The following is a 25472-nucleotide window of genomic DNA, read 5'->3' as shown; positions in this document are numbered from 1 at the left end:
TTGGGACGCATCCGGCCCCCGGGCCCTAGGTTCCCTACCCCTGCTAGCCACTGTAGGGCTTGCACTTCACAAGGGATTACTGGTTCTTCTGAGATGCTCAGAGCAACAGGACTTTTGAGACCATTTTTAGGGCCTAGTACAACCACCAATCCCAATCCTTCTGGGCGACAGTAGCATATCCTTTTCAGATTTAGCAATCAGATTGATATCAAGGATGGGAAACCCACAGCTCCCAGATACTGTTGGGCTCCAACAGCATCTAGACAGCAGCAGGTTCCCCATCCCTGGAAATAAAAATGTTTATTTTTAACTAGCATCAGTCCCTCTTTACTTCTTGAGCAATTTTCCGTGGACATTGCAGAAGTGAGGTACAGTGGTAACCTTGGTTCTCAAACTTAATCCCTTCCGGAAGTCTGTTCCAAAACCAAAGCGTTCCAAAACCAAGGCATGCTTTCCCATAGAAAGTAATGCAAAATGGATTGATCTGTTCGACAATTAAAAACAACCCCTAAAACAGCAATTTAACATGAATTTTACTATATAATGAGACCACTGATCCATAAAATGAAAGCAATAAACCAGGCTGCAATCTACTGCCCATTATAAAAAGCTGGCTGTGATCTACCCATTGCCATTGGAGGAATGAGGCAGGAGGGGGGAGTTTAAGTGGGGGGGGAGGAAAAACACTATAACTGAAGGGAAGAGGAGCGTGTGTGGGGTGCATGTGGGGAAGGAGGTGGCTAACTGGATGCAAGAAAGGGGAGTTTAAGTGGGGGGGGGAGAAGGAAAGGGAGGCAAAAGTTCTCTCTCCCCCCCTCCTGCCCAAGCCAGCCTCTCTCCCCCCTCCTAAAGCAGCTTGCTTGCTCGCTCTTGCATGTTTCCCAGCATCTGCCCACACTCCCCATTCGTCTGGGAGTCCCAGGGCTTCTGTCTCCACTTTGGGCAGCATGACAAAGCGGCAGCCATGGGCTGGCCAGGGCGGCGCTGCCTGAGCATCCCTGGCATGGCGGTACCAGGACGCGGCAGCAGCACCGGAGCGTGGAGGAGGCAGTGGCACAGCTGCTCTCCTAGCCGCCAGACGCTGAGCCAGGCGGGCTGGACCTTGCGCGCAGTGTGAGTGCCCCAACCCCTGCTCAGGAATGCAGCGCCCGCACTGCCTTGCCTGGACCTCGCTTGGGGTCAGGCTTGGGATGGGGGGGGAGGGAAGGTCAACCTGCCCAGCATAGTTCCCCCACCACACGCCCTCCCCCCGCAAACACCACTCTCTGCGTGCTGGGGGAAGAGTTGCCAGCTTCGAAGTCTCCCTACTCTGGAGTCACTTACATTCCGAGGAGCCGCCCAGTTCCACTTTGTGCGAGGAAAGAGGTGCTTCCCAGCGGAGGGAAGGGAAGGGAAGGAACCGGTGGCAGTCACTGCTGGGGCCAGGCCGCTCGCTCAAAACGGAAGTGTGGACTCAAAGTGTGGCTTCTGAAAATTTATTGAAAACCAGAACACTCCTTTCCGGGTTTGAAGTGTTCGGGTTCCAAGTAGTTCGAGAACTAAGCTGTTAAAAAACCAAGGTACCACTGTACTTCATACTGAATTTACTGTGAAAGTAGAACTGTGAATTTAAAACAACAGGCACTACAAATTTTATACATAACGTATGCGCTATGTGCTTTAAAATCTTAAAAAGGAAGCCCTGTTAAACTGGTAAATTATGAAGTAAAAGCAGTCAAGTGTCTTGTAAACCAAAGAATCTTTAATAAAAATATATTTTTTAAAAAACAGTCAAGTATCCTTTGTTTTAGCCTCTAGTCCAGGTTTCCTCAACCTCGGCCCTCCCAATGTTTTTTGGCCTACAACTCCCATGATCCCTAGCTAGCAGGATCAGTGGTCAGGGATGATGGGAATTGTAGTCTCAAAACATCTGGAGGGCCGAGGTTGAGGAAGCCTGCTCTAGTCTTCCTACTTTTTTGTTTTGAAATTTTAAAAGACCTTTATTTATATTTTCACATTTACACAAAAAAAGAATACACATAATATTCACAATAGCAAACAACCGTGTTAAAAAGTTGTACCGCAATGAGAATATACTCCATTTGTACTTTCTATCAACGTTCAAGTTTTTATCTACGCATTCTGTTTGACTTTATATCTATCATCAATTAACTTTCCTTTCTGTTTACCCAATATATCCGCTGCCCCCCTTTTTTCTCCTTTCCTCGCTCTTAGCAGTCTTTCCTTCCCTTTTATTTCCCATAGCACTTTCTTTTGGGGGGAGGCTTTTGGGGGAGAGGGGGGGTCGCTTTTATCTTAGATAGCAGCCAAACAGTTTATATTAAAAAGTGGATGCTGGAAATTTTTACCACCGTCTGCTCTGTTTAGGGTTCAAGGCTTTTTTGCTGGGGGTCAGTTCTCTCCCTGCACCTGGGTCTCCTCCTCCACCGTTGTTCGCCGATAGATGAGGGTGTCCCTTCCTGGCGCTGCTGGAACCAATTCAGCTCAGAGTCACCCCTTGAGCCTTTTCTGGGGTCGTGTAGCCTTCGCGTCGCCCCAATATTCCCCGCAACAAATGCTCCTGCTTCAGAGAGCTCACGGAGCACACCCGTCCCGCTCACGGCAAAAACCGAAGTCAAGTCAGTCGTCCTACTTTTTGAAGGGCAAGCGTCATCATAAGGCAAATCATGGTTATGAATACCTGCATAATGCAAAGAAACAGCCTAGGAGATGCAGCACATTGTTTGCTTTAATCTTCGGCCATTTGAAAGTAAATGGATCTATTCCTCTTCCTCGCTTACAACAGTTTTGCCAAGATAAAAAGTGCAGTTTACCATTGTCCATGTTTGAACACACCAAAGTTGTTCTTCCTTTCATAATATTCACAGTATCTGCCAGTGAAGTATTGGGGGCATGCACAGAAGCTGCCCAGAATTCGAGTTCCTTCATTTTGACAGCAATGCTAGTTCAGTTTTTTACTTTCAGTAAGACCAATGAAAGGCACTGTTGGCTTACTGAGCTGTTTCCTGCTCTCATAGCTTTGGTTCATCACAACAACAACAAAAAAGCTTTGGTTCATCACATTGAAGACATTTAATATGGTGTGATCCTTTGGGACTGTGGCATCAGCAATTTCTTCAACAAATCTGTGCTCTTGTCTGGACCTGTGCACACGAAGGCAGGTTCCCTTCGAGCAAAGTCGGACTTCTACAAATCCACCAGAATAATTACATCAACAGGTACCCTCTCCTCATACCGTTGTTTGTGATTATTATTACTTATATATTACTGAGGCCGTTTGCATTTGCCTTCTCTCTGGGGCGAAGCTGAGGCGACTAGAAGAAATGGAAGCTGGTTTGTCCATAGGCTTGTTAAGATCCAGAGGTGTCATAGGTTTTCAGAGAAGCAGCAGGAATGGTGCCTGTTAGAAGGAACTTCCTCAACCTCTGGTCCTTCACTCCAGTCATCGACATCTGAAAACTCCTCTTCAAACACAGCATCTTCATAATCTTCCAACTGCCGATAGGCAGAAAAGCTCTCACACTTCTTGTGCGCCTTTCCCTTGGGCCACGTGAATCCCATAGCTCAGCTGGTACAACATCCGGAACTGCTGGAGCCAGAAGTAATACTGGAACAATAACTGGCCCAGGAGCCTGAGCAGACACTGCCAGGAGTGTGAGGCAATGACTGCAGGTCCTTGTTAGGCACCCCTGACAGCTCTTTAGCAAAGTCACGTAACAAGGCTCCTTTAATTTGGAGCAACATTTGAGGAGTCAACTGAAGCTGCACCCAAGTAAGATTACTGGAAGTGCTAGGCAAAGCTTGGGAGAGAGCTAAATTACAGGGCAAACCTGGACTAGAGGTCATGATAATGTTACAGAGAGCAGCTGTGAACAGGAGCCTTATGAGGCACAGAAATGGCCCGAGAGGGAGAAGCAGCAAAAAAAACAAACCCAAAAACCCTCTTCAGAAGGTGCCACAAGTCGTGACTGGACCAACATTACTTCCAGCCCCTCAGAAAAGGCCTCATCTCCACTGGCCTGAAGCAAGGAGTAGGAAAAATATCCAAACTCCCTCCAGTGGCCTGCCTTTTTACTCCAAGCAGATCAGACTTCATTAGACCTAATGGAGTTGGATTAGAAGACAGCCTCAGCAGAGATTATCGCACAATGCCATTGGGTTCTGCCTTCAGCCACCTCCAAATCAGCAGAGCCATGATTTGTTAAAGTGCTGGAACTTAAAAAGGAAACTGTCACTGCACGAGGCTGGATGACTATGATGCTATTAGCTGCCCTTTGGCTTTAAATTTATGTAGGTTTTTGTCATTGCCCCCCCCCCCAAAAAAAATGTGGCTGGAATTTTCCTCACAACTGCTGCAGCACTGGCTCAGAGCAAATAGGGATCATCTCCGGTGGGGGTGGGAAACAGGCTAAGCTTCTGTGCGCCTTATGGCCAATAGCTTTGCCAAATGGCTACTTTAAAATGGTGCACGGCTTTGGCACTGGCTGGAGCACAATGGTAGGGCATCAGCGTAAGAACCCAACACCCACTAAAATGCTGAGAGGAAAAACTGGTCTGTTGGAACTCCCAAGGGCCTGAAGTGGTAAGGAAGCAGCCACTAAGGAGAAAAAAATGGAAGGGACTTTCAAAGAGTCATGGAATTGAATCAAGTGACAAGGTGAAAAAAGCAAATGTAGAAGGGATTGAAACAGTCATGGAAAGATGCAGGAAGGGGACTGCCAACCAAACCACACACAAAGAGTGTCCCCTCCCCATTAAAAAAAAACCCAAAACAAAGATTCTTATTTGATATCAAACTCACAAGAATTACCTTTCCCCTTTCGTTGAAGTTGTGACAATTTAGATTTAGAATTCTTTTGTTCCAGCATGGGGGTAGTGGGTTCTGTGATAACCACACGCTGAATGGAAAGCGCTTCCAAAACACAAGCCTGAGCAAATCTGAATAGCCGACAACTGCCTCAGAGTGAAGGCAGGAGGAAGCCACGTAAGGTGAGTGGATATGAGCAAAATCCTGCGATCCTGCCTTTGAAGGCTAGAGGGAGCTTTCACCCCACCTGAGAACATGTTCACTCAAAGAAAAAAAAATCCCCATTAGAAAATGAGTGTTTAGCAAAATACAAGAATTCCTGGAAGCAGATATCACTTTGGTTTTTCTAGTAGGATATAAAATGGGATTAGAGTACCAAAATAATATATACTGAAATCTAATTATTTGATATCATCTAAGCTTTTACCAGTACAACATCACAAAATGAAACAATGCAGTTGTAGCAAGTTTTCTTGTTATGAATGGGGGCAGGGCAGAAAAGGAGTAAGGACAAGGGAAGAGGAATTGACTTAGATTCAACATAGCCATATGAAAACTTGCACTAATTTTTTTAAGCTGATTTTTCAGTTGTAAACACATTCTGCTTTGTGGTTTTTTTTATCTGTACCTGTGAATGAAAACTGCCTAAAACACAGGACTTCATTTAAAGCTAAGGATTTAAAAACCACTCCACATTCAGATAATATGTGAGTGGTGTAGAAAAACAGAGTATCCATAATAGAACAGTATTATAAAAACTGAGAAGTATTTAAAACAACTTTATTTTGGCTAAATGGGTTAGCCCATTTATTAGGGCCAAACCTTTAAAGTAGATAGAAGATTAGATTTTAAAAAAAACAGACTAATTTCCATGCTTTCTTGTCTTGTCTTTGGTATTGGAAGGCAGGACTCTGCCACCCAACTTTGAGTAACTTCTGGTTCCCAACTTTAATCTAGAACAAACCAGTAATTGTATTCAGCGTAATTTGCTGACATTCTAAGGGCTCTCCTTACGTTTACCTGTGTGAGAACTCCGGACTGGATCTGCAATGGCTGAGCTGCTGGTGCCTGTGGCACAATTGGAACAGTGTTGTCCATCCTAACAGGGAAGCCAGAATGCTTTGTGGTTGCCTGAAGACCAGCTGTAAGAAATAAAGGAAAGCGAACAGTTAATCTACTGCTTTGAATTATCTGAACACTTTTCAGAGCCCACTTACCAACAAATGAAACAAAGACAAAGCAAATAATTACTGACACCGAGAAATGCTTAAGTCTATCTACACACTTGGTGCAGCAGACCAGCTGTACAGTCTAAGCAATATTTTTCTGGAATACCACCTATTCAAAAACACCTTCCTTCAAATGAGGCAACGGTGGTGGATTGCCACAAACCCATGTACTGATTCTGCTCTTAACATTCGGGTCACAATGGCATTTGGAAATTGGGGTGCCAGCTGTTGACTGAGAGGCACCTGTATAGTTAAAACAAAGTTTTTCCAGCTCCATGAGAAGCTTCATCCCAGGCTGCAGCTGCTGCAGCCTGGAAACTGGTCATCTACTAGTTGGTAATAAAACATTTTACAGCAAGCCGTTCCAGCTACTGGCAATATCTTTGTATTTTCCACTTTACTGAAAGTGTTTTTTTAGATACCAATATGGAGTGATGCTCAAATAAGACACAGTGGTGCCACGCAAGACAAAATTAATTCGTTCCGCGAGTCACTTCGTATTGCGAAAATGTCGTCTTGCGAAGCGCGACGGAAACCAAGGAAACCAAAACCAAAAAAAATTGAAAAAGGCCGTCTTGCGAAGCATGGCCATAGAAAAATTCATCTTGCGAGGTACCAAAAAAATTGCAAACCGCTTTCGTCTTGCGAGTTTTTCGCTGTGCGAGGCATTCATCTTGTGAGGTACCACTGTATAGGTATATCTATAGATAATTTAGCTACAGCTACAATATGTGGCAATGCAAGTAGCTGTACATCCACAAGAAAGTGCCCTGTGCAATACTCATGAAGGAAACAGGGGACCACCCTGCACCCGACTTCTGTGAAAAGGGACACAATATCTGCACCCTCCCTGGACTCGCTCAGTAATAAAGGTGTGATATAAATTGAATACATAATAATAATCCGCCAAATCCCACTCTATATGAAACAATAAATCCAGGTTTGTCCACAGCAACCCTCAAGTCATCTTGGATTCCTCCACATAGCCTAGAATAAGCGTAAGCGAATCCGTTGCTCAGCTGCACATTGTATCCTATTTTACTTATTTCAAAACTTTAGATTTTCAGAATTTGTATACTGAGCACCATGATGAGTTTTACTTGTAACTCTTAAAACATGATAAAGTGTCAAATTATAACTTAGTGGCACGCATATATATATATTATAATATGTGCACCTTAGCTGATATAGCTTTAAAACTACTATACATTATTTTTGTAAATAGTATGTAAAGACCCCAACACACACACACACACACACACACACACACACACTTACTTTGAAAAGCAGGAGGACACACAATGAAAGTTTGCTGAAATGGATCCGTTTGGGTGCAGATCTGAGTGGTTCCAGGCTGTAAGGAAACACTCTGCTGTGCCACACCAGTAACTGGTGCTGCAGATGATGGGTAGAGAGCAGACTGATAATTCAGCAGTGAAACATCTGAATTTGCCAGAGACAGAGTAGCAGCAGCTGTAGAATTAGATGCCAAAACACTAGCCTGGAAAACAGGAACAATCATCATTAGAACCAAAACATCTCTTTTGCTCAAGCATTTGAAAATCAACCACAAAACCAATACAAAATCTGGAGTAGAAAAGGTTCAGGCTTTCCGTTCACTTTAACCCGACTTTCAGTCTCGTTGACATATTTTACATCAGACCAGCATGTCATCAAAAGCTGGTGAGCAGTTTAATACTAAACAACTAGTTAGCTACAATGGGAAAGGGTGAGGGATGAAGGCAGGTCACATGAGAGCTGCTCCAAGAGGTCCAAGGCCATGGAGAGCTTTAAAGATCAATGCCTTGAATTGGGTATGGAACTCATAAGCCAGCCACTGCATAGCTGCAGCTTCCTATTACATATAGCATTGATTTCAGATTAAATTCATGATTAATCATCTAGAATAACATCTAGATTATTAAGGAGAATCACTCCAGGAAATGGAAGCCGTTTTATTGGTTTTCATTCTTCAAAAGAATAGTAATAAATAATAATAATAATAATACAGAACTACATACCTGGTGGTGCACAGTATTGAGCTGGTTGTTGAAACTCATGGTGAGGTTTGTGCTTGTGTTCGGTGCAACATGTGTTGTGAATGGGCTTTTTATCTGATTAACTGTGTCATACATATTAACTCTTCGCTTGCATATCTCCATGTTCTGAAAGCAGGATTTCACACTAAAAGGAAATAAGATGTCAAAGAGATTTGTGTGGCTGTGAAACTGTAGTTAGTTACCAAGCATCTAAGGCTACGTGTGCTATGCTTCTGTACCTTATTTTAGCATGCATCAATATAACCATGAGTGCCAACCTCCCTCCATAAAACCCCCGAAGTTCAAACAGTAATGATCAGGGATCAGGAACCCGTGTTTATCCAGATGTTGCTGGACTCCAACTCCCATCAACCCCATCCAGCATGGCAAATGGTCAGAGATAATTGGGAGTTGTAGTGCAACAACTTCTAGAAGGCCAGATGCTCCCAATCCAAACTGTATACTTTAGGGGTGGCTGCCAAGCATCCACTTCCACCTTCCTGTTAGTTTCCTCTCTCCAACCCATATCTGGGATATAAAGATTCTATGAGAAATCAAAGGTGTTGGTGGAAAGCTGGGATAGAGAATAAGTAGCTGCAACAACTTTTTTTTTTAAAGTAACTCCATTGATAATACACTTTGGGAATTCCTTTGATTAAATCAAGTGTGCTCTAATTTGAATTTATTTTGTGTTAATGTGAACTTCTAGAAGGCTTTCATATGCTTTAGTTTTCCTTGTCTCAACCCTGAGGGAGGGACAGGTTACAAGGGTGAATGAATAAATGAACGAACATTGTTTCATACATCTGTCAGAAACTTACTGGTTGCTATGTGGGAAATCCAGTAGATGGTTCATTGTCACAAACTGATGGTTCAAAGTCTTCAGCGGAGTAATTCTCTTATCTGCATCAATTGTCAACATTTTCTTCAACAAATCAATGTACTCCCTTCGATCCGCCTTCTCTGCCAACATGTCTGTTCCCTCCAAATCTGTAGACATATTTACCTTGTAGGAGAAAAAAATTAGAACTTGATCTTTGTTGCATAAACCATTGATTTTATAGCAGGCAAATTACTAGATACACAATATAGGGTTTTTTTAGGGTCTCTGAGAATGCAGAATGATTTCAACTTTAAGACTCAGGATCTCATTCCTTCCTCTTCTGGTTTCTCTAATATATGGATATTGGGGGGAAATCAGACTGTTTTATTATTTAAAGAGCATGTTCAATAGAAGTGAAAATGAAATCTTACTCATGTTTACTCAAAAATAAGACCCAGTGAGTTCACTGGAGCTTACACCCAAGGAAGAGGGCACAGAATTGCAAACTTAATTCCTGAGGAAGGGAATATAATTGATTCCTATGTAGAGCAAGTGTAAAATACTACTGCTCTGGGTAATTATGCTTATAGTACCGTGTTTCTCATATTATAAGACATGTCTTATATTTATTTTTTCCTCAAAAAAACACACTATGGCTTATTTTCAAGGGATGTCTTATTTTTTTCCTCCTCCTCCTGCTGCAGCCAGCATTGCTGCGGCGCCTATCACTATGTCTTATTTTCGGGGTATGGCTTATATTCATTGAATGCTTAAAAATCCTGCTATGGCTTATTTTATGGGTATGTCTTAAAATATGAGAAACAGGGTATAAAAGGCATCATTATTTTTCTCAGCAGCTCACCTGCGCCATGTCGTCCAAACAGTTGAAAATGTACTTCCGAGCTTCCTTTGATTTTATTCCTGTCTCTAATTCATGTTCCTCTGGAGTCTATCAAATAAAATACATGTTACAAGCAACTCTAACAAGGTTTTAGAGTTCAGTGCAATAAAAGCAAAGCTAGGTCAACAAGCAATCAGCCGTTGACAAATGGAATTCCCTATGAAGCAGAAATGATAGGCCATCATAACCTTGCTACCTAAGCTTGTGAAAATTGACACTGTGCCAAATTAATGTTCTCATCTATATTCTCAAGGACAAATACAAGCCAACCTGAGCAAAGTATCAGATATTTTACAAGGCAGCCACAATGTGAAGCTTCAGATGTTTCTAAACAGTAGTTCAAACTCTGAAAGTTGATTTTAAATCTCTGGGTGGCTTTACAGCAAAGGGGATTGCAAAAGCGATTTTCTGACAGTATATCTTTTAGTAGAAAGAGGGTTTGTCACTGAAAAATTTTCTGAGAACTAATGTTAATGGCCTTAAATCTTCTAAAAAGATGTTATAAGAGAGCCTTCTGTGCATGTATCTTTGTAACTCTCTAAAAGTGCTTTCCTTTCCTATAACATTCAGCTGAACAAGTTAGTTGTTTTAAATTGTTTTTGATATTGTTTTGAAAACTGTAACCCACCATGAGACCTTATGGCAAAGGGCATACAATAATTAAATCAATAATAATATTTTTTTAAATGAATGTAATTAAAATCAAGAATATACTTTTTTGTTAAAGTCCAGCCAAACAGAAAAGACTCACTCCTGCGTACAAATAAGTCACACCAATAAGTAGCCCTCTTTATTGTAGTTGTTTCACGGGATGTGCCCAGATAAGAAATGCATGTGCTCAGCAGTTAAGTCCCACTGAATTTAATTGGGCTTCCTCCCAGGTAAATGGGGTTAGGTCTCCAACCAAAGTTAATCTTCACCTAGTGGTGAACATGCAATAACTCAGGCATCGCCAAATTTGGCCCTCCAGATGTTTTAGCACTACAATTCCCATCATCCCTGACCATTGGTCCTGTTAGCTAGGGATGATGGGAGTTGTAGTCCCAAAACATATGTAGGGTGGAGTTTGGGGGTGCATGCAATAACTAAAGGTTTTTCCTCTACATAAGCTGAAAACACTGCTCTTAAGACAATAAATTGAATGTCTGAAAAAATAAAAACCTTTAGTCTCCACAATGGGTATCCCAAGTTTGGATCTCGATTAAAAAACCTGCTTGTTTTCGTTCCTGCACTCAGTAGGTACTCAGCTGGAAGTCCTTGCGTTTGTGAAATGTAACGAATCTGCAATGGAAAAAAAAAGTCACCTATGATAAAGGCAGAATGCTGTGTCAATAATTACCTGCATTGGGATCTTTTCTTTTTTTAAACTGCCTCAGTCAATATTCACTTAACTGATTACCATGCTGAAGCAAATACATTTCTCTGCAAACCTTGGTTGTTTAATATATTGTACTGCATTATGCAGTTCCAACCATATCTTGGGTCAGATTCCCAATTTCTGGTTGGGCTGAACTGATTTATAGCCTGGACCCAGGAAACAATCATTCCAGTGGATTCCAATGTTGTGTTAATGAACTCTGATGGCTCCACAACATCTTTTGAAAGCGTCTCAGAGCCGGCGCATTGAGAAGGCCTTGTCCCACAAGGAAGGCACAGAGCTTAAATGCTCTCATGTGCTGGGTAACCTGAGCAGACCTGGTGCTCCACCTTGCCGGCATTTAATTTGTGTGATTTTAACCAGCCTACCTTCAACTGCGTATGATTAAAATCAATTGTACTGTATGTCCAAACTAGGGGTCATGGGTTGTTTCACTCCAAGCAAATCACGACCAAGGTTTGTTCATTGAAGCCACAATTCAAATGTAACACTAAACTATAAAATGTGATTTGTTTGTCCTGAAGAGAAGAATATAGCCCAGACCAATGGATTCGTGGTAAACCATGAACAATGGTGTAATTGGAAATGGCAGTGAAAAATGTGTGTGCCTTGATCAGAAGGAACCACATGACCCCCATCTACCAACCCAAAGGAACATTCAAAAGAGCTGAGGGAACAAAGTGCTCATTGAGCTGGTCCCACCAAGATGAATACGCCCGGTATCTTGAACTGCAATTGCCTAAAAGTATGCCTGCAGTCAGCTTAAGCAGAGGTAGGAGGGAGCAGCACTGATTCAGGCAAAGCACAACATCAGTGAGTATGCCCCATCCTTCATCAGCAGAGAGGTGTTGTCTACAGTACTGCATGAGCATGGCCAGGGCAGAAGGCTCCATGCCACCAGGCTTAGCAGTAACCTGGTGGGTCATAACTTGCACCCTGTCTGAAGTGTTTTAGATGTGGTCTGGGGGTAGAAATAATTTAATGTTGTCAGCATAGTATGCTATCTACCAGTAGCCTATCCATTCAAAAGAATTTTAGACAGCCTGGTGATTTATATAATCCTGTAATTTCTGGTCTTGGTTACTGGAACGGAATGGGGCAATGCAAAGCACTACAAATGACCAGTGCTTCTCGCATGTCACAAAATAGCTCCCACTTGCTAACAACCAAGGAGCTTTCTAGAATGAATTTGTAATATCTTGTAATATCTGAAAGCACATGCTTACTTGTATGTGTCCATCTGAAAACAGTAGGACTATTGATCAAATCCAACCAGCTCTCTAGATCAAATGTGAAGTGCTCATGAATTAGATGTTTATAATCCAATCACAAATGCATTTGCAGTGAAATCCTAACATTATTTCCTCAGAGGCAAACCTCAATGAGTACAATGACACTTATTTCTGATTGAAGCTGCTTAGGACTGCAGGCTTAAATACCATGAATTCATCTTAGGGCACCTTTTTGTTAGGAAAAGTGTGGCTAAATTTGGATAGGCATTATCAAGTGCTAAAGTGATATAAAATCCATTAAAATTTGAATGTTAACTATATAAACATCTACACAAACTTGCCTGATCATATTCTGAAGCTCCAGGATACAGTGGCCAACCAAGAAAAAGCTCAGCTATCACACAGCCCAGCGACCACATATCAATGGCTTCACAAAATGGCAAACCAAGGATGATTTCAGGAGCTCTGAAAAACATGCAATATTATATTTGCTTATTACTCACAACTTCACAAATCCCACAAACTTGACTGAATTAAAAAGTTTAGATTATATCAAATGTATAGCCAAGAATGAATGAGCAAAACTTATAGCAAAACCAATTAACAGTGCTAGGGCATCTTAAAGACTAAAACATTTATTGCAGCACCCCAGATAATGTATGGCATCTGGTAGAGTGTGCTCTTGTCCTACAAATACTTATACCATAACGACATTGCTATCCTGTACTGCAAGAGTATTACCGATCACCCTCTGAAATCTGTCAAAACTGATACCATTATCCTAAAGTACATTTTTCTTCTTTAATAAATGGAACAAGCAATACACGTAGTTTCCGTAGTACCAGCTCAATGCAGTCTTCTATTTAATAAGTTCAGTTTAGGTAGTCTAACAGAGCCATAGGAATTATAACAACTGTTGTCCCTCTGGTGACAGGGGGGCTCTTTCATCCAGAGATGCTCCAGAGGTTTGAGGAACCCTCTGAAACAGGGTTTGAGGTGGCACAAAGTACTGCAGAGGGGACTGCCAAATATCACTTCAATCCCCACTCTGACGACAGACCGTTCCTCTGGATCAAAGAAATTTGATACAACCACACTTCCCAAACCTAAGCACTATATACTTCAAAGTAATGCTTTTATGTTCAATGGGGTTTACTCTGTGGGCACAGAATCATGACTTTTCCACACAATCAACCTTGGGCTGTATATTAATGCACTCACATTTGGGATAACTCAGTGAACTAAATTCAATAGGAATAGCTCCTAAATAATTACTGCTAACTAAGGTATAAGATCAGCCTGTTTACGTTTTAAAGGCAATATAGTGAGAAAATGATCTGACAAATTTAGCACACAATTCCCTACATTTAAATCACAATCCCTGTCTTCGCAGTACATTTGAACACGGGATTATGGATTATTGGGACTGAAAATCATTCTTATGATTATTATCTTAATCATGGCTTGTTGGGAACAACCAACTCACAATACTGTTGGATCAGTCCATCAACCTCTGATGGATGATTTAGAAGGATTGGGTCACTTTCGCAGTGTGTGCCAGTATCTGTACTCAGCAGAGTTACATCTCAACACAGCTCCTTCCTTGGAAGTGTTTTTGGGGTTGAAGGTACACACAGTAGACAATAAACACTCATGGATGCCATAAAGCAGGCATGTCCAACAGGTAGATCATGATCTACTGGTAGATCATTGGACATCTGCAGTAGATCACTGGTAGATCATTGGCTCTCCCCAAAGAAGCTGAACAACTGTGGCTCCCCTAAAAAAAGCTCGACATTTTATCTCATCCCTGAAAAAACTCAACAACTTTGACCCAACCCCCCCCATGGGCCTTCCTCTTCCCTAAAAAAAGCCCAACAACTTTGACCTGAACCCCCCAAAAGGGGGTAGATCACTGCCAGTTTTTAACTCTGTGAGTAGATCACAGTCTCCTGGGAGATGGCCACCCGTCAAGTTTACTTGACAGGAATAAAAGCATATTGGTAGCAAATATATATACAGGCATTCACCACTGCTGCGGTCAAGGCAGTGAAAGTGATGCCAGACCCAATACTTCTAAATCATTCATCAGAGGTTGATGGATTGATCCAACAAATATCTGGTTCAGAAATAACATCAATGCAGAGATCATGGCTTGCTTTTCCCAAAAGCCAGGAAGAGCAATGCAGGCATGATTTCACTTGTGCACAGCAAGCCATGGTTTATGCTTACCATGACTACTGGGTACCCATTTGAATATTGCAGCTGCCGGACAACATCTGAGCTTCCCAACACTCCAACAAAGATACCACAATTTTCACACCGTGTGGCTTCCAAGTGCCAATGGCCATATGCCACGTTGAACTCAAACTTGGGCACATCCAAAGTCATCTCAAACCCTTAAAAAGTTTTAAGTGCTTATTCATGTGGCAAGGATGCTTACCATTGGAGAAATATAAATTCCCCGTCGGGATTTGTTTGGGCTTTTGAATTCTGGCTATGTTATTCAATCTACTGCATTTTACATCCCAAATTTTTGGAGCATAGAAGTTCTTTTTCTAAATGTCAAATAATGAAATTTCCCCCCCTTGGCATCTGCAATCTGCTTGCAGCAGTCAGGCTTCTGAGTTCCCACTCAACTTTACCAACCCAGTTATTTGCAAAATATTTGTAAATATCTTTCAAGTTGAAAACCCAAATGGAAAAGAAACAGGAAAGGATAAATGGGAAGCAGACAAAAAGCAGACAGGCATGATTTCAGGAGACAATTTACCTATCAAGTACCACAGGATGAATGCCATGCAAAAAAGCCTGTTGTTTAAATAAATGAAATGGGTACTTACCTATAATAGCGCGATTGCAAGTAAGTGGAACACACAGCTTTCGACACATGACTAGCAGAGCCAAAGTCTATGACCTTCACCCTATATGGCTGGCGTACAGGGTCAACCAGCATGATGTTTTCAGGCTTCAGGTCAGCATGTATTAGACCCAGGCTTTTCAGTTTCATCAAGGCAGTGGCCACCTGCTGCAAAATTGGCCGAATGTATTTCAGAGGCAGGGGGCTAAACTTATTTTGTTTTAAGAAGTCGTACAAGTTTTGTTCCAGCATCTCAAACACCAGGCATGTGTGGTTTTTATGTTGAAAACACTCATAAGACCGGACGAAGTTGTATTCATCAGCATTCTCACTACTCAGCCGGGACAGGATGCTCACTTCGATCTGCCCCTGCCTGGCATAGGAAGGGTGGTTTTTCAGGATTTTGATAGCTACAATCTCCTTGGTGCTCCGCTTCCAGCATTTTGCCACCTGGCCAAAGGTCCCTCGGCCCAAGAACTCCAGGACTTCATAGCTGTTTGTCATGGAACAAAGGATTTCATGCTGGACCAGCTGGTAATCCCCTTCGCCACTGGAACTACTGCTTTTCGTTGTTACAGTGGTGGTAGTGGCCGCAGCACCCACCGCAGGTCTGTTTTGCAGCATGAGAGGTGGATGTTCCTCAATAATTTGCACGCTACCGTTGCTGTCAACTTCCTCACTTTTCCTTTTTAATCCACATTTTTGGTACGGTTCCAGCAAAGCAATGTTAGCCCTGTGTGTTAGGGCCTGGCTGCTTTGGAACGACGTTCCACCACTGCCTGTGCTGTCGGCTGCTGTGACCACAATGTGCTCAACTGAAGGAGCAGGGAGATGGAGGCTCTGGTCATAAGCAGGGATGCTGAAGTTTGCTACCTGGTGAGAGGAGCTGGCTGGCCCTTGAGCACCTGGGAGGTTTTTGCTGTGACTGTAATACTCGCCACCGTTACTCGGTCCTGAAACATCCCAGCTAGAGGGCTCCACTTTCAGTTTCTTGGCACTGCAGAAGGCACTCGAAGATACTGATGGGGGGGAGAATACCTGCAGCTGTGAGGCCATACCTGAAGAGTAAACAAAGAGCCAATTAATGAATAAGCAATAAATATATCACACAACAAGAAATCACACAAGAAATCAGGGCTTGCTGATCAGAAGGTTGGCGGTTCGAATCCCTGTGACGGGGTGAGCTCCCGTTGCTTGGTCCCAGCTCCTGCCAACCTAGCAGTTTGAAAGCACGTCAAAATGCAAGTAGATAAATAGGAACCGCTACAGCGGGAAGGTAAAGAGTGTTTCCGTGTGCTGCTCTGGTTTGCCAGAAGCGGCTTTGTCATGCTGGCCACATAACCTGGAAGCTATACGCCGGTTCCCTTGGCCAATAATGCGAGATGAGCGCGCAACCCCAGAGTCGGTCACGACTGGACCTAATGGTCAGGGGTCCCTTTACCTCTACCTTTATATCACACAACAAGAAATCATACTTGGAAAAAGAGAGCCAGATTCACAGCTCTTTTTACCCACCAAGTAATAATGGCCAGTGTGTGACCTCACCAAGAGTTTCCCAAAGGTAACAAGGGAAATGGCTCTTTCCATAGATTGCCTACAGCTACTCACAAACTGCCACAGCAGCCAAACAATATTAGATTCTTGGTGACCCTGGCCGGTGGGTATACATAGATAGGGGGACCAGGAACAAAGAACAATAAATAACTTTTTTGTGGGGGTGTACAACTTTCCTTGTACCGGTAAGTGGTCAAATGCCTGGTTACAAGGAAAACTGCTGAAATGTTACTTTAAGTCAGGTGTGCGGAACATGTGAGTTAATAAAATGGCTTTTGAGTAGATGTGCTAGTTAAAGTATTGTGGAGTTAACATTTGCATTAATTTGCTGTTTTATAGGTTCCATCATTTCCTTTATGCACTACTACATACAACACGTGTAATCCATCTGACCATGACCAAACAAGTTGTCCATCCTACCTCTACTGAAATACAAACCACCTACAATTAATGACAGAAGTCACTATGTCTTCCCAATAATTACTCCTAGACAGGTCATGCTTCCCAAAGGATACTTTACTCCCCAACCTCACTCCTAGAGGCAAGTCATCCCTAAGGATACTTCAGCTCGACTGTGCTGCAAAGTATTTTTTTAAAAAAAACCAACCAACTGGCTTTTAGTTCATTTCAAAGGTGCCTTGAGGACATGGAAGAAAAATGTTTTTTGTTTTGTTTAAGTACAACTTAACAAAAACTAACACTGACTAGAAAATGCTAACTTAAGAAGGGAATGTGCCTGACCACCATCAGTATTGCAAAAGGGGCACCAACACTGCCTTCAATTAAGCAATGTCAGGATCAGATGCTACTCATGACTGGTGCTGATGAGCTGATTATTTCTTATACTGCAGCTTTACTGTTTTTATTTTGCTACATTTCAGTTTTGTGGTTCTGTGTGATGAAAAGCAATATACAGGTACATTAAAGTACATTAAAGTAAACACTAGCAATTTCATAATGGAAGGTTACCTTCAGATACAAACTGTTAGACCATTTATGTTTTTGTCTCAAGTGTCACAGAGAAAAGACAGCAGACTCCAACTGGCCCTTCAAAGTCCAGTCCAAATATTTGTTTGTCAGGCCTAATTAGGGGGACAGATTTTAATCTGCAATGCCTTACAAAACAGGTTATGGACTTCCAGCTACCAGCAGCCCAACTAGCATGGCCAACAGCTGGAGGTGATGGTAATTCTAGTTCAAAGCATTAGTTCAAAACATCCAGAGGGTAACCTTTTGATCATTTGCTTTTACAGTGAAAGGAAAGTAAGGCTCAAGAAAAGAGACTGGCAAACACTCTCTCCAACTTGCAGAGCCCGAGTTTAAAAACTTGTGTTTTTAGAGACTAACAGAGCATTTGCCAACAGCTATTCAAGCCACATTTCCTGCAAGACCTTAGTAGTAGTGTGACACCAGACCACAGCCAATTCACACATACCGGTAAGTCTTTTGACTGTGACTAAGGTTTAGATGCTTTCATAATTGTTCTCATTTTGCGAACTAGGGTAGTTTCTCCATTTTGAAACAGTGGTTCATTCACAGTAGTGTTGACACTGTTGTGCCAGCTAGCATTGAAAAGTTTGCTAGGAGTAGAAACAATGTCAATGAAGCAAGTTATTCCATCAATACAATTTGACATTGTCCATAGAGGACAATGACAAGCCTCTGCTTGTGTCGTCATTCATAATGCCCCATGTAAGCTGCCGCTCTTTTACTCATTGACCCGATTCACACAACACAAAGCACATGAACAAGCAAACATGCAGGTTCCCAAAGACAAGACTGGTTGCTTTGTTCCTCTTCTGAGCCCGATACTGTGGTTTGGCTTGGCCATTATGTCAAAATGCAGGCTTGCAGTTTTATCTCAATCCAGGCAAACCATGAGCCATAGTTAATATTTATTCTTTGGATATAACATGACTAAGCCAAACTATGGTTTAGCTCAGAGCAGTGCAGCAACAGTGTTAAAGAAGCAAAGGAGGCATGTTGTTCTCTCTGCGAATTCACATGTTTGCTCTTTCATATTAAACCATTGTTTGGCTCACTGCTACAAGTAATCTGGGCCAGTCAAAAGAGCAGCTCTGAAAAAAGTGTATCAATTTACTTATGTCGGAATTTTGGTGTGTCACTACATGCAGCTATGAAGACTGCCAAATTAACTCATTGTTGCCCGCGATGATAAGACACTATCCAGAGGAAGTTACACACACTTGAACCACCAATTTAAAGTATGCTTTGGTCTCTTCTAGACTGCACATAAAGAATTCAAGAATGTTTCATCAGACTTTGATTACCCCAACATGAAAACAGAGTGTTCCTTAAACTCTTCTGTGATGTACTGGAAGACCAAGACAGTCAGAAAATAAGAAAACATGACACATGACAAAAGCCTGAGCCAAAGCAGCCATTTCAAAACCCTGCATCAGATTGCCAACTGAAGTGACACACACATTACACAATATTAAAGCTAACAATTCCTGGAAATAATAAATATCCTAAACACTGGCAGCCTAATGTTCAACTTGCTATTCTATTATCAATTTGAGCTTTTAATGCAGGATGGCAAATGTGACCTAACAGGCATTACTGAAACCTGGTGGGATGAGAATCATGACTGGAATGTAAAAATTGAGGGGTATAACCTATTCAAAAAGAGCAAAACAAACAGGAAGGGAAGAGGAAGAGCATTACATGTAAAGCATGTATACACTTGTGAACAGATCCATGACCTGGTCCTGGAGAGTTGAAGGCAGATTGAAAGTACATGGATAAAAACTGTAGGGGGGAAACAATAGTGACCTTACTGCAGGTGTCTGTTATAATCCTCCAAGCCAGACTGAAGAGTGGATGGTGCCTTCCTACAACAGATTACCAAACATTCAAAAAGGAGAGCTCTGGTAGTCATGGGAGACTTCAACTACCCTGATATATGCTGAAACTGACTCTGCCAAGAATGTATGGTTCAACAAATTCCTCCACTGGCAATTTCATTTCCCAGAAGATGGAAGAAGCAACAAATCTCTTGGACCTGTTTCTCACCAACAGGGAGGAACTGATAAGTACTGGGAGGAAGTGATCATGTCCTCTCGTGTTTCGTTATACAGAGGCAAAGGAAAGCTGAGTGTAGTTGGACATGCACTCTGGGCTTTCTGAAGGCTGATTTCAAAAAGTTTAATGAACTACTGGGAATATACTAAAAGAGAAGGGAGTCCAAGATGGATGGGGGTTTCTTAAAGGTGAAATATTGAAGGTACAAAGGCAATTCCAACAAGAAAGTAAAGTAGGAGGCATCTACTGTGGCAGCATAAGATCTTACAGATGAGATTTAAGTACAGCATGGATTAGAGTATACAGAAGGAGCAAACAGATGCAGGGAGAAGTCAGGTGGGCCAAACCTCAGAATGAGCTCAGGCTTGCAAGAAAGGTGAAAAATAAGAGGTTTCTTTGGCTATGTTTGAAGCAGAGAGAGAACAGAAAAGTACGGTAGTAGTCCTCTGCAATCTGCATGGAGCAGTGCTATGGGTGATAGAGAGAAGGTGGAACTGCTTAACACCTACTTTGTCTCATCTTCACCCAAAAGGAAAGCACTGCCCAACCTGGTGGTAAAAGAATAAGCAATGCAAGGAGAGCTGCATCCGAAGATAGGAAAGAACACCTAGCTACTTTAAATTAATTCAAATCTTCAGGGCCTTGGAGAACCTGTAAGGTTCCTGCAGTCTGGGGGCAGGTAAATGTCCCCACCTTTAAAAAGCAGGGGAAAGAAGACCCAGGTGATCAGCTTAATAACAGTGATACCAGGAAGTACGGTAAAAGTGCCACTGTATTCTACCTTGATCAGACCACACCTGGAATCCTGTGTCCAGTTCTCAGCACCACAATTCAAGAAGGATATTGACAAGCTGCAGAGGAGGGCAAATAAGTTGTATTTCTTCCAGATTCCAAGAACCGTAGTATATTTAGTTTTTCTGAGATCAGCTAATCCATTTGTTCAAGCTGCCTCAGTGGATGCTTTAACCACTCACTGCAAACATCTTTCATATCTTACTGTAATTAAGCCAGGTTGTAGTAAAAGTGACTGCTCTGATCTCTAAACCAAGATAGCAATGTCTTGTACGCACTACTTATTCAAGGGCAGATTAAAGGAGCAACATGAATGTTTTCTCTGTGATTTTGGCAAAGACTCAAGTGTTTTCAAGAGCTAAAATCCTTTCCAACAGTTATTCCAACTCTGTCAGGAGCATGATGCATGTAAAAACCAGTAGTTATGAAGGGAAGAGTTTGGCTCCAAGAGATGGCCCTTCAACTTCTCACTCCCACACAACATCTGTCCCCAAGGATAAATGCTGTACTAAAAACATCATATTAAGTTTCAAAGAACAACCACAACACAAGTTTCAGTAAAACACTTTTATCAGTATCCAGGAAACTGTTTTAACTCCCAACCCATTTTGTATGTAAGCTATGTCAGATGCCACATTGGCAATGTTCATGTTTTATAAAATTGATCTTAATGCAAAATGCTATCAGTAAAAATGAACACATTTTTGCTGCTACCAATTCTTCAGCCATCTCAACAAGTTCACACTAGCCACTCATCTAGTTCTAAAAAAATATTAGGGTGTGATCTCCACAGTGGCAGGTTCTACATTTCAGGGTGTTGTGACCTAGATAGCTTTAGAGGTCGGACTGCACTATCATAGCAAATTTCTATACAGATCTCCTCAGTTACTACATCAACACACACGCAGAGCTTACAAAGATACCACAGTCCTAGACTACATAAATATTTGGTTCTGTACAAGGCATTTAGCTGTTGTTCACAAGCAGGAAGTAAAATTAAAGCTATATTCTGCTTGAAGCAATGTAGTACAATACTTGCTTTAAGATGTCAATATAAAGCATGTTATCACTCGTGCACTTTGTGGGGTCTTAGAGAATATCTATAAGTGCACGTGCATTAGCCTCACCAACAAAATATCAATAATGAAAAACAGCATTTTTAGAACCTTTATTCACTTCATAATGCCTACTCCAAATGAAGATTTCAAGACCCAAGTTGTCTTCTATGATAAACTCAGAGCCCCCATTATAGAACTTGAATGCAAACTGAACAATTGGTTTACAGCCTGAGGAACATTACTAAGGCCAGTTTTTTCCACAGTAGATAATATCAGTCTAGCTACAGAATTTTGCTACTTATACCTGTACCCATCTAAGAACACTAAAACAGGTTATCTGGATGCCCTCTGAATACAGCACTAAATACCTGCTTTGACTCCAAGCATAATCATTCTGTGATGTATTTAATAACAGCATTTGCAACAACAGAATGCTACAATGCACGCAAAGCATTTAAGTTTATCAGAACCATCAGCTGTAAACCAAGAGTTCATTTGTTCAGCTACTAAAATGCCAAGTAATCTCATAGTGAAAACTTTTGCTATGGGAATAGAATCACAATACCACCGTGAGGAATTCATATGAGCAAATTTTCCTGATGAATGCCTTACACTTTGGTTTTTTACTTGTTAAAACACATTAACATTTTTGCTAAAGGTTCTAGTTCAGTTCAACAGAATCACCTAGCAATCCCCCTGCAGCTCTCCCTCACAAAAATCTCCAAGTAGGGCTAGAGTCGGACCATCCCATCTGAAACTCTGGAGAGGTGCTGCCATCCAGTGTAGACAACATTAGCACTAGATGGACCAGTGATCTGACTCACTATAAAGCAGCTTATGTTCCCATAATCCACACCCAAGCGTCCAGTTTGAAGGATTCCAGCAGAGAGAAGAAATGAAGACCATCTCAGAGCCTACACTGGACTATGGACTATCCACTCCCCACCACAGGGTCATTCTGCTATAGGGCAGGGTGAGGAGCAGCAGTAGACTTTTCAATACGTTTATTTTCTTTAGCACGTTTTCTTAAAGTGTGCTTTAATATTTGTATAATAAATGTGCTTTAGTATTTCTTATAAGCCACCCTGGAAGGATATATATCTTGAGAGGGGCGATAAAAACGATCGTAATAATTAAATGAATAAGCACAAGTACAGGAAAGCTGACGATGGCGGTAGAATATGCCTCTGAAGTTCTTAAAAGGGACTTATTTCAATGATCTGTAGTTTAAACTTGGCAGAGGCGGAAGGCGGGGGAGAGAGAATATGAAAATGCCCTACCCACTCACTAACCGGAGGCCCCAGCGACGGGCGTAATGGGAAAGGATTACACAGCGCCCCACTCGCTGGACATTTTTCATTTTTTACAGTGGGGAGGGGAACCTCGTGGATTAACAGGTTGTTGCGGAGCATAAGCAAGAGAAACACAGGAACCAGAGACTCGCCCCTCGACGGGCGACTCACCCGGGGCCTCCCCACCTCCCAAGAGCTACGCGATCTGGCTGGCAACGCTCGGCCTCCGCCTCCCCAGGCAGGCCTCAGCGGACATCGAGTGCGATGATGGCGGCCTCTGAACCCGAGAACCGACCTGCCCACATCCCACGACAGAGCGCCGTCCCCGCCCGCTGCATCCCACCCCGAGGCCTCCCCGCGAGGGGCCGCCCGGGCACTTACTCGCCGCCGTTGGGGGTGTCTCAGCCACGGGCCGGGCCGGGAGCTGCCTGCCGGTGCCTGGGGACGAGCGGGCGCATCCTAGCCCCGGGACACGGGGCCGGCCCGGGCAAGGGGGAGCGCGGCCGCCGCGGCCTTCTCGAGGCGGCCAGCACAGGGGCAGCCCCCGGGCCTCTCGGATGCCGCTGACGCCAGGCTTCGGCCCCCGTCGCCCGCCAGCGAGCCCGGCCCGGCCCCCGCTTCTCTTCCAGCCGCCGCGCCCTCTGGGCCCCTCCGCTCAGCCCAGCTGCTCCCGCTCCGTTCCGCGCCCCTCTCTCGACTGAGTCAGGCGGAGCCAGCCGAGCGCAGCACGCGGGCTAACGCCTCACGCTCCGAGCGGCGAGGCAGAAGCAGCCGAGCGCCGAGGCAGGGATGCGAACAGCCTCTTTCTTTTTTCCCCTCCCCCGCTCTCCACGTGATCAGCGGCGGTTGAGCCGCGCCGATTCCGCGGAGGAATCGAGGCTCGCCGTCGTGACGCGGGAGACATTTTCTCCGATTGTCGCGGCCACGAAACGTTACAAAAACGCAAATCATAAACACTCAGCCCCCCCTCCCCCCCAGGCACCCGGATCCACCTCATTTGGCGAGGAGGGGGGTGGAGAGATACAACCCTGGACCATCAGAGCGCAGATATGAGGCGCGTTTACAGTGGAAACAGCAAACCCTGCTGCCCTTTAAAGGAGCGCCTCCATGTTAAGTGCGCCAAGGCACAGGCCGAGAACATGGAGGGTTGGCTTCCCTCCCCAAGCCTAAACCCAGGAGACGGGCCCTAGTGGCGGGACCTGCCACCCGTGACGCAGCTGAGCATGGCCTAGAATCAGCCGGGGCACCTTCGGGTGCGAGATCCGCCGGCCGCGGGGAGAGCCGCTTTGGGGCGCGCAGGCACGGGCAGACGGCCGTCCTCTTCCGCGGCTGCTTCGCCTGCAGCATCCTAAAGGAAAGGCTCCCCTTTGTGGCTTCATGCGCCACGTGGCTCCACCGCCACAGCTCGACCCCAGCAAGCTGCGCAGCGCCGCACTTACCTCTTTTCCCTTTCGCCGCGGTTATCACCCCGCTAAATTCAGTTCCTCGCGTGCGCCTTTTAGTTGCCATCTTCACGCGGGTTGAGATCAGCTGAGCCAAAGTTCCCAAGTTTCTCTCCTCTGGATCGGCACAGGTCCTCTGATCAAGCCCAAGCGATAACGACGGAAAGGAGTAGGAATTGTTCTAAGCAATCCACTCCGAACTTGCCTTCAGGATTATTCTAGAGTTCTTTGCGCTTCCAAACGGCCAACGAATTATTTTTACCGGTCCTGAGAGCAAACGCAACCGCTGCTGGAAGAAACAGCAGGCCATTCCTGGAGAAGGCTAGCCAGCCTTTATATAGTCGACTCTGGTCTCACCTGGCCAAAACAATAGAATTCAAATGTAAATAACATCACGTTTTAGCGCCTTTGTGAAGAAAGTTTTAAGTGCTTCACCTTAGTCCTACGATCCAATCAAAATTAACGTAGACCAGCCTTTTGAGGGGCTAATCCGATTAGCAAGAGTAGTTGCCAAGAGAGATAACCAAAACACTCTTAATGCTGTGATCCTGCCGTTTTGCTAAAGCAAGGGAAGTTCAAGTTCTTGTGAATTAAAATCTGAAAGGGGCTAACGGTCATGAGATAACATGCTCATTTATCATTGCTTTCTACAAGCATTTAGCAATTCAGTACATTTGCCTAGGGCAAAGCTAGATAAAGTTTATTATCCTTATTTTACAGATTGGTCCAACAACAGTTCAATATTTCAATATGGTACAAGTATACAGAACAAGTAGATGCACTTTTAAGTAGAAAGCCACTCTTCCTCAATTATTCCCCACTAAACAAAGTCAGTATCTGCAATAAAAATTAACAAAGATGTTAGTTTCAACTTAAAATTAATAAACCCCGAAGGCTTTGCACTGGCTACAAAGGAATGGTTTGGTTTTTTTTCCAGCTGGGACTGGATGCTCTCTAGGCCAAACGGCAGGACCCTGCAGCTCAGGGAAGCCCCAAATGACCACACCAATGATTGGGCAG

The 25472-nt window shown here is 43.4% G+C and overlaps 1 protein-coding gene across 5 annotated transcripts in view; it reads right to left on the bottom strand.

The window, feature by feature from the left end:
* Positions 1-24724, bottom strand: part of HIPK1 (homeodomain interacting protein kinase 1) — a 44362-nt gene extending 19638 nt beyond the window's left edge. For 2 of the 5 annotated variants that reach the window (XM_035121702.2, XM_035121703.2), the window contains exons 1-9: positions 24450-24723; positions 15253-16327; positions 12751-12874; positions 10961-11080; positions 9761-9847; positions 8897-9081; positions 8058-8220; positions 7315-7537; positions 5828-5949 (exon numbers count right to left, since the gene is read on the bottom strand). In XM_035121702.2, the coding sequence (XP_034977593.1) occupies positions 5828-5949; positions 7315-7537; positions 8058-8220; positions 8897-9081; positions 9761-9847; positions 10961-11080; positions 12751-12874; positions 15253-16327; positions 24450-24519 (2169 nt within the window). In that variant the 5' untranslated portion in view covers positions 24520-24723. Of the gene's footprint in view, positions 1-5827; positions 5950-7314; positions 7538-8057; positions 8221-8896; positions 9082-9760; positions 9848-10960; positions 11081-12750; positions 12875-15252; positions 16328-23391; positions 23715-24449 lie in introns of those variants that run through there. The other 3 variants (XM_035121700.2, XM_035121699.2, XM_035121701.2) reach the window with 3 other exon arrangements.
* Positions 24725-25472: the final 748 nt, after the last annotated feature.

The sequence above is a fragment of the Zootoca vivipara genome, chromosome 7 (genome assembly GCF_963506605.1).
Source record: "Zootoca vivipara chromosome 7, rZooViv1.1, whole genome shotgun sequence".
NCBI classification, from domain to species: domain Eukaryota; kingdom Metazoa; phylum Chordata; class Lepidosauria; order Squamata; family Lacertidae; genus Zootoca; species Zootoca vivipara.
The sequence above is the reverse complement of the archived record's forward strand: the minus strand, read 5'-3'. Positions and strand labels throughout refer to the sequence as shown.